The sequence below is a fragment of the Globicephala melas genome, chromosome 20 (genome assembly GCF_963455315.2).
Source record: "Globicephala melas chromosome 20, mGloMel1.2, whole genome shotgun sequence".
Classification (NCBI taxonomy): Eukaryota; Metazoa; Chordata; class Mammalia; order Artiodactyla; family Delphinidae; genus Globicephala; species Globicephala melas.
The window spans coordinates 51,308,025-51,317,460 of record NC_083333.1 but is presented as its reverse complement, the minus strand read 5'-3'; the positions used below and the strand labels follow the sequence as shown (position 1 = coordinate 51,317,460).

Here is a 9,436-nt window from a genome sequence, read left to right as displayed (position 1 = left end):
CCCCTTGCTCTGTCCCTTGTTTCTCTCCTTTATAAGGTGAGGAATATGGATGGGGTGAATTTTAAGGCTCCTGGCTGTACAGACATGCTTTGGTTTGTACCTCTAGGGGATTCTATTCACGCCCCCTCTAGTCCTGTCTAACCAAGCGGGTAGACTGACTGGAAATGGCTTACTCTCATCTCTCTCCCACGGGCCTGTGTATCAAAGACAAAACTCCCCTCTCACAATCGTGCTTAGGGTTTGCCTCCATTGCTCTTGAAGATAAACAGCATCTGGGGCCCCAGCTTGGAGTTTAGGTCCTGTGGCCTTGAGACTCGGGAACAAAGGCAGAGCAGGAAGGGGAAGGGGCCTTCCCAGAAAGTGAGAGGAGGGGAGACCTGCGGCTGTTTATGGCTTTACCTCTCCATAGGGCTGGCTGTCCTCTCCTTCCCACAGTTTTGGGGGAACGGAAGGAGTCCTGTCTTTTCCTCTAAAACTGATGACTTCACCTCCTTCCCCTTCCTCTTTCTAAGGTTAGGATCTCTACCCCTTCCCCATGGGCTCCCAGGGTCTGAAATCTCCATCCCACTCTCTTCCTTTATTCTTCTTCGAATTAGGGTCTTTACGCCCCTCCCTCTTTTTCTCTCTCATTGAACCCGGCCTCTTTATTCCTTTTTAGGCCTGGCCTCTCCAGCCCTGGTTAGTGGGGTCTGTATACTTCTTTTTTCTCTTCTGAAGGCCACGTCTCCCTCCCCCAACCTTTTCCAGCTCCCCCTCCCCACCCCCTCCCTCCGCCCCGAGGCATTGTGGGAGGAAACAAGATGTGGGGCGAGAGCGGCGCGGGGAGAAGCCCGCAGTGCGGGGCCGAACGGGCCCAGCCAATGGGGAGCGCGGACGGCGGCGCGCGCGCCGGTGGGGGGAGCGGGGCGGGGCGCTATTTCAGAGGGGGGTCGTGCGTCCGCCAAGCTCGAGGCCGAGCGGAGCAGAGCTGCGAGGTGCCCGCGCGGAGCTGGCTAGCTGGCAGGCAGGCGGGCCGGCGGGCGCAAGGCGGAGCGCGGGCGGCGGGAGAAGCTCGAGGGCGGAGGGCGGCGGCGCTTGTGCTCGGCCCGGGCCTGCGGGAGCCGGAGACCGCGGCGGCGCCGGCGGCGGCGGCTGCTGCCAGAGGAGCCGAGGGGACACCGCCCTGCCCGCGCTCTGCCTCAGGCCATCCCTGCTCCCCCGGGACCCCGCGCGGACTCGCCTCCGTAAAGGTAAGCGGTGGGTGGAGGCTGCCCCGGGGCGGCGGCCCGACGCGCGGAGTTCGGCCCCGAGGCCCGGAGCAGTGCTGGCCTCGGCGTGACGCCCCCGGCGCCTCTCCTACCCAGGGCTGCGCCACCCTGTGCCCTCCCGACCCCGGGGCCCCCGGCTGCAGAGGTGAGGCCTCCCGCCCCCCCCCCCCCCGGGATTTCTCTGCGGGCTCGGAGGCCCTTGCTGTTTGGGCCGTGACGCGGTTCGTCCCGCCGTCGCCACCCTCTGGGGCGTCCTTCCTGCAGCGAGGACGCCCAGTCACTACGGCGCTGCTCTAGGCCGGACGGGGGAGGGCGGCCGGCCGGGTGGAGGTGCGGGGGGAGGAGGCTTTCTCCCGGCCCAGGTGCCGGCCTTCGGGATCGCAGCCACTGGAGGATGGGGTGGTGGAGGGAGACGGCCCCTTGGGGTCCGAAGGGAGGAAATACAAGCGTTTGTGCGTGTTGGGGGCCGGGGAGGGCGGGTCGTGTCGTTCGGAGGCTTGGTCTTTTTGTCGCAGGGCCGGGGATAGAGGAGAGTGAGCTGTCCTGGAGTGCCCTCTTAGCTTTTCAGAGGAGCCCCTGGCTCGTGACTAAGGCAGCTGGCCTGGGGCCGTGTGGTCATCCTTCAATCTGGAGGCCCAGGTCCCTTGCTTTTTTTTTTTCCCTCTTCCCCGGGGGGGAGGGACTACGTTGGCCCCTCCCTTTCCTTTTCTCATTGGCACCTTGGACAGGGGAGACTGGGGCTAGGCCTCACCTCTCAGACGCCTGGGGGGTCAGGGGTGAAGAATCGTGGCATTGTAGTCACAAGACCAACGTTATGTAACTGCAGGCTCTCCTGGAGGGTAAGGTGGTTTTAATTACTGTGACAAAGTTGTTTCTTTGGACTTTGGGAATGAGGCAGTGGGGCAGGTGAGCTTGCTGGGAAAACGGGTGCTGATTTCATCCTTTAATCAGGCCCCACCCCACCCTTGGATTTGTAAACAGTGCCCCCTTCTGAGTGGTAACCTGGGATAGGCCGCCCGGTGACACTAGTTTTCTTCCCTGTACTGCTGCTGTCGTACCTTTGCGCAAACCCATTGAAGTTGCCACATTTATCTTATTTCAGCCATTGTTTTCTAAAAAGATGTTGGTTTGCCCCAGGTCATATAGACAGCCAGGCCTTGAACAGGGTTCGCCTGACCTTTTCCTCAGCCCCAGCTGGTGCTCACAGACTCCTCTCGAGGCTCTGACTTTCCCTCTCGGGCGTATGGGAGCAGAGGGTACTGGGGCAATAATCCTTTGCTCTGCCAGCCTTTGCAAAAGTGGAACCAGCCCTACTTAATTTGCCAGTGTGAGACAGAGGTGCCCCGGATGCAGTAAAGGGCTGCCTGACTAGCAGCTGGCACGCATGCATTCTTTGCATCTAGTGCAGGCTGAAGAAGTAGTCATGAATTCTGCTTCCCTTTTCAGCCCACCCAGCCCACAGGCTAGTGTGGACTCAGATCCGGGTGGCCTGGAATGATACCAGGGATCTCTCCTTGAGCAGTCAGGTCCCTGTGTAGCTTTGTATCGGACAGGGCTGCAACGACAACATCTTTTATCCACTGGGCAGGCCACAGAGTGGCGCTTTGGGGGAGTAGCACATGGGATGGGGGGTGGATTGTTACTGCCCTCTGTGATGGGACTTGGTCAAGGACAGAGGATAGGATTTTGCAGCTCATCCCCTTTCCTGCAAAGCACCTCACATGCCATAGACTTCTAGGCAGGCCGTGGCCAGCCCTCCTGGAATTCCTGTCATCCTAGGAGGGGACCATGCAAGGTGAGCTCTGCAACTCTGGTTGCTATAGGATGAATGCAATGTCTTAGATAGCATGGATATGAAAGAGTGCTATTAAAATAATAATTCTTTACCTTTTGTTGTCTCTGTCACCACTGGGCATTGGTAGCTTAGGGCTTGGCAGTCTTTTTCTGTGAAGGACCAGATAGTAAATATTTTAGGCTTTACAGGCCATCTAGTTTCTTACAACTATTCAACTCTGCCATTGTAGTGTGTTCCTATGAAACTGTTTACAAAAGCAGGTGGTGGGCTGAATCTGGCTAATGGGTGAGACCACTGTATAGACTGTCCTTGTTTGCAGTGTTCTCATATAACCTTAATTAATCCTTACAACAGCTCTTGATAGAGAGATATCCTCATTGCTAAAATAGAGGTAATCGAATGCAGAAAGGCTAAGTAACTTGTCCACAGACCAGAAGTCAGGCCTAATTCATCTTTCCACTTTGATACCAATGATATAATAATGGTCATTAAATCAAGGGTCTATTATGTTCAGGTGTTATACCACCAGGTTTACCCTGAGGTTAACTCAAGTCCGCATTTTAAGATGATGAATGAGAGCACAAAGTTTAATCAACTTGCCCAAGGACACAGCTGGTAGATGGTGTATTGTAATATCTTGGCTATTGGTGCTATTCAAAATATTGGAAATAGATAAGTTTAGAGTTGGAAAAGCCTCATTTTACATGTGATAACAACTGATGGCTTATTATGTTTTTTTAATTATTTACCTTGTGTTTCCCAGACTTGGCAACCATGTGTCTGCTAAAATCTGAGGAGCTCCCTTTTCTAATGCCTCATATCTGTGTTTTCTATTGCCCTCATCTTCTGTGCTCCTCTCCCAGCCCCACACCCAGCTGTTAGTGTTCACTGCCCAGAGCATGGGATTGCAGCCTCACCTCTCTGCTTCTTCTGCAGTGTCACGATGTCTGACCGGAAGGCAGTGATCAAGAACGCAGACATGTCTGAGGACATGCAACAAGATGCCGTTGACTGCGCCACGCAGGCTATGGAGAAGTACAACATAGAGAAGGACATTGCTGCCTATATCAAGAAGGTGTGCTGGGAGAGCTGTGGTTGGTCAGGGATAGGGATGGATAGCTGAGTTATGCCCCAGGGAGGGCTGGAGTGGGGGCATAGGAAAGTAGGTATATTCTATGCAAACAGAACCCTACGAACTTGCAAGGGAGATAAGTTAGGGGATGATTCTTATTTATTAAAGCATTTACCTTAAGAGTTTTTAATAGGAACTCTGCTGGGGCTGTGTGTATGTTTACAGATAGTTATGTGACTGCAAAAGCAATGGGGAGTGAAGCTTCAGGACTAGATATAACTGTCCCAATTCAGAACTATTCAAAATGAAGACCAAGGATGTTTGATCGGATAACATAAGATCCTATACAAATTTTCAGGGAGCTGCATCATTTAAAGTGGGATAGCCCTATAAGTGATTCTCATTACGCAGGACGTTTCCTTTTCTTTAAAAGGACTCAGGTGGGGAGTTCCCTGGCCGTCCAGTGGTTAAGACTCGGTGCTTTCACTGCCATGGCCCGGGTTCAATCCCTGGCAGGGAACTAAGATCCCGCAAGCCAAGCTGCGCGGCCAAAGAAAAAGGGACTCACGCACTAAATCGTCCCCTTCTCCCTGCCTCCTTGAGGAAAGGGTGGGCTTGAATATATATAGATATATAGATATATATATATTTTTTAATAGATGAGCATTATTGGGGCAATAGGTTTAGTCCCTGAAGAATTCCTGGGTGAATGGACATAGTTAACATATATATAGTGAGGAAGCTGCTGAGCTAGAGGTGAAAGGTGGTACCCAGGGTCCCTGATTCCCAGTCAGGATCCATGTCCATTGGTGGCAGAGCCCCAGTCTTTGATATTCTTAATTCTGGTATCCCAAGGATGCCTAAGAGCCATGGCATTCTGGTCCATACAGGCGGTAGAGTATCCTTGAGTTTCACAGAACTCTTTCCTGTGTGTGTGGGTGGTATGAGAAGAGGAAACTGGGGTCCTGAGAGACTTTTTCTTTCTGTGTGTGTAGCCAGGGGGTGCAGAGCTGGCAAGGCTGCTAGGCGTGCTGGTTCCTTGTTGAGTGATGGTTTTTCTGTTCTATTCAGGGAGAGAATGTAGAACCATGGACTCCTAGGGCCAGAAGAATCGCTTTCTCGTTTTGCTGATGGGGAAAATGGGGAAGCAACTATGGCTCTCCTATGTTACACAGGGTCTTCAGTCAGGAATAAAGCTGAGTGTGGTGACCCATGCCCTTTCCGCCGTCTCCTAATACCTTCTGGAGTTACGTGGTATGGGGGCTGTGAGGACGCTAAACAAGTTGCAGGTTGAGCCCCTAGGGGCCAGAGCCCCAAGGTTGGCTGCATTGCTGGGCCCGTGGTGGAGGGCTGCTGTCCTTTCACAGCCACGGCAGGATGCAGCTAGAACTGAGCCATCTGTTTCCTGCTGGGTCCACGGAGTGGGAAGGTCTGTCTGATAAGGTCGTGAGGATTTCCTAGCTGGCTTTGGTGCTGAACTTGTACTAGCCCTGAGAGAAGTGAGGGAACTGCCTTGATCTCATGGTTGAGGTCCTTTCTCTGGTGTTTACAGCCCACGTAGTGCCTGCCACACTGGAGTGTCTTTAATGTTGGCTTACACAGAATCGCTTCCTGGTTCTCCTGCAGGTACTCCTGGTACTTTCGTTCCCCGTTTTGCTTTAGCGTCTTGGCTTTTGGCGTTTGGAAATGCTGGTTTAGTAATGTGAGAGGTGGCAAGGGGCACGCCAGGGAGGCTTGCTCCTCTTCTACTCAGTGCTGTGTGACCCTGGAGTGGTCCTTTATTCCACTGGCTTTTCTGATTCCCTTGCTGAAGGATTGCGGGGTGGGCTTTTGAAAAGCAGGGTAGCTAGAGGAACGAGAGATGAACGGGCTGTAAAGTGCTAGAGAGAAATAATGGAGCCTTTGTGGTGTTACATTATTAATGAAGGAGTGTTCTAGCCAACCTTAGAACCTGAGCTCCTGAGGTTCAGAGAACCGAGGCCGTGGACTGGGGGTGGGGTGGGGGTGACAGCTAAACTAATCAGACTCTCATTCTGATTTCTCATCCTCCAACTGTCCTAATCACCTTTTTTCTCTTTTTTATTCTTCTTTTAGGAATTTGACAAGAAATATAACCCTACCTGGCATTGTATTGTGGGCCGAAATTTTGGCAGCTACGTTACACACGAGACAAAGCACTTCATCTATTTTTACTTGGGTCAAGTTGCAATCCTCCTCTTCAAGTCAGGCTAGGTGGCCGCAGTGAAGGTGTTAGTGGTGGCGGCAGTGATGGCAAGCAGGCGGCGTTGCTGGGACTGTTTTGCACTGGGGCCAGCATCAGGATGTCCTCTCCAATGGCTGTGCTACTGCATGGACTGTATACTCGATTTCATGTGTATGTCGCAGTAAACAAAACCAAACTTCTTTCTGTTTAGTTGCCTGGGGAAGAAGGCTGCTTTACGTTTATTTTTCAAGACTTAAATTTTTGTTGTTGTTGTTGTTGTTGTTGTTGTATTGCACTAGGAAATCTCTCCCACCCCTCTCTTTTCTCTTTCTCTCCCTATACAAATAAGCCCTCAACAAAGCCTGTACGACTAGGAGGGCTGGGGAAAAGAAATAGGTTTCTGGAGGTGGAACTAAAACTGTGCAGCTGCCTCTTCTGGTGGTGGATGCTGCTTTGGGAGGGCCAGGGAGGCTGCAGGGGGGACAGCGTTAGGATTGACAAGGAGAGAGGGATAGGAAGGAGGGTAGGGAGATTGATCTAGTACCAGGGAGAATATTCCACTGAACTGTGATTCCACGGCTTGGGGCAGAGGGTGGGGCAGGGGCTGGATTCTTTAAGGGGCCTTGAGACGTGTTTGTCTGTGGTGTGTGGGAGTGGGGAGCAGACTTATCTTGCTGTCTTTGTCAGAAGAGTTTCTAAGTGAGGGCTGTGTCTTTTATTCTTTCATTCTTCCTGCCAGAGCTCATGCTAGGAGGATGTTGAGGGTGGGATTAGCTTGATTTTTTTTTTTCTTTTCATTCTTCTCTCCTTCTGTCTGCTCCCTGCTTAGCTCTCTGTTTTCTCATTCCTCCAGAGTTCTCTTAGAGCAGCCCCTGGTAGTTGGCTGGCAAGGGAATTTCTGGTGACTAGTTCTTAGCTAGGTCTTAGCAATCAAACCAAATTAATGTGTCCCTTGTTTTTCCTCTGTATATGTGTGTGAATGTGTGTATATCTTGGTTTAGGGTAGAGGGGAGGGAGGGGCAGGACTGTGGAATCTCTAAGGTGTATCGGTAGACAAGTGGGCCTTTATGTTAAAAACCTCTGGGGGCCTCTGTTTTGGGGGTGAAGATGGGTATCACCCTACCCGCCCTCAGCCATCTGGCCTAGACGCTGCTTGCCCTATGGCTGTCTGCTCCCGGGAAGGCTTTAGGAGGATAGTCCGGGATGAGCTGGGTCTCAGTGGAGAGGGAAAGGGACTTTGTGAGTGGTGGCAGCCTCTTGTGGGAGGCAGGGGTGGAAGTGTGATAAAGGCTGTTGAGGGGCTTTGGGGGAACTTTGGAGGTCAGTCTTGCAGTGGTGAAGCCAGGAATTAGGGGATGGAGCAGGACTGCTAGTGGGAGGAGATTCCAAGGGGAGTGCTCGGGAAATCTTGTCTGTGGATCAAACAGTGATGGGGTGGGGAATGGGGTGGGGGGAGTCATTACTGATTGAGCTGTTGATTCTTGTAAATCGCATTAAAAACTCTCACGTGTAGGGTTGATGCTGTGGAGGGGGTTTGGGATCCAGCTCATTCTCTTTTTTTTTTTTCCGATTCCATCCTCGAGGTTGGTGGGGAGGCAGGAGAATGCCCCCTTCTCAAGGCTTTAGTGTGTGCTGAGCTTTCTTTGATGCTGACAAGGGAGGGTGGGGACCGGGATGGTGAGTGAGTTCCCTGTAAAACCCTTTGGTGGGCGCAAGACTGAGTGCTTGAGTTGAGGTTTATTTTTTTATGAGTGTCCAGATCTGTCTCCCCCTGCCCTCCCAGACTTGTGCGGCCAGTTGGAAATGTCTGGTGTGTGTCCATCTCTCCCTCGTTTCTGGAGCATCTCCTGTGCTCTGCATCCACGCCTCTGCCTCTTTTGGACATTAAAGGTCGATTGATGCACTTCTGAGCTGCTTGGGTTTCTTTGGGGGTAAAGGGGATGGCCTGGTGGCGGTGGTACCACACGTGGGAGGGGTGGGCATCTAGGGTGGAGTAGAACGGGGTCCAAAGAGATGCTGAATCAGGTCTCAGAGGGCCTAGGCTTGGGCCCCTTAAGTGGAGGAAAATAACCAGCGGCGCTCACCCACAGGAGTTCTTGGGTCGTTGGTGGAGGTGGTCTGGTGAGCCTCATTTTGAGTCTTCCATATAGTCGATGCTGAGACCTGGAGACTGTTTCTGTTAGCTCTAGCCACTCAGGAACGGAGAAGCTGAGGATCTTCAGAAAGGTGGAACCTGAGTGGTCTCTGACTCTTGGGTTATCCTGGTTGTCCCACTTGGGGCTCCTGCCCACACACACCTGGAGAAGTCAGCAGTACCGAGACGCTTCTGAGAGTATCTGCCCACCCCTGTGACCCTAAGCCACTGGTGTCTGGGCTTATGGCTACAATTCTTGTGGAGGGTGTTTGGGAGCAGAGATGGCTTTATACTCATTTCTGTTGTCAGTTATTCACTGAAAAATGTTTCTGAGTTTTATACTTAGGCCAAGGATGCTGTTCACATTGGAGAACAGGACAGGGAAGTTCTCTTCTTTCATGGCATGTACATTGTAGTGCACAGAGCAGACGTACACATTAAAAAGCCAGTAGTGATAAATACTATCAAGGAAATAAACTGGGCAATGAGCTATTGGTGTTGGAGGTAGGTGGATCCGTTTCTTCCACAAAGTTGAAAGTTGGTGGGCTGGATCCTGGGGAGAAAAACCTCCAGGGCAGCGAGGTCCCAAGGGAGTAAGACGAGGGGCTCTAGAACCTCAACTTCTGTTCCCACCTTTGCTGGTATGAACGATTTGACAGAGCTGGAGCTTTGGAGGAGGAGAGGAGGCCATGGTCCACATTTTATCTGCGATAGGTGCCTCTGGGGTCAAAACTCATCCTGTCCTGATGGGAGAGGCAGTCCAGGTAGCATCTATGGACAGCACACTCCTGCACAGGTAGGTACATGGTGCTCATCTAGAAGGTTAATCCTGCAAGGCTTCCTGATGAGCCCCCACCCCATGGGGCCCAGGAGGGGCAACACTGGAGGATCGACTACAGAAGGGGCTGTGGAAGGCAGATGGGAACTGTGGCAGAGGAATGCAGCCACTGTCGGAACTGTGGCCAGGCAGAGGAAGCAGGAGCTT

General features: G+C 52.3%; 1 protein-coding gene across 1 annotated transcript; it reads left to right on the top strand.

The window, feature by feature from the left end:
- Positions 1-929: 929 nt before the first annotated feature.
- On the top strand, positions 930-8,220 carry DYNLL2 (dynein light chain LC8-type 2). The gene is made up of 3 exons (XM_030881677.2): positions 930-1,229; positions 3,979-4,117; positions 6,209-8,220. Exons 2-3 carry the CDS (start codon positions 3,986-3,988, stop codon positions 6,344-6,346), a joined length of 270 nt encoding a protein of 89 aa, XP_030737537.1. The 5' UTR covers positions 930-1,229; positions 3,979-3,985; the 3' UTR covers positions 6,347-8,220.
- Positions 8,221-9,436: the final 1,216 nt, after the last annotated feature.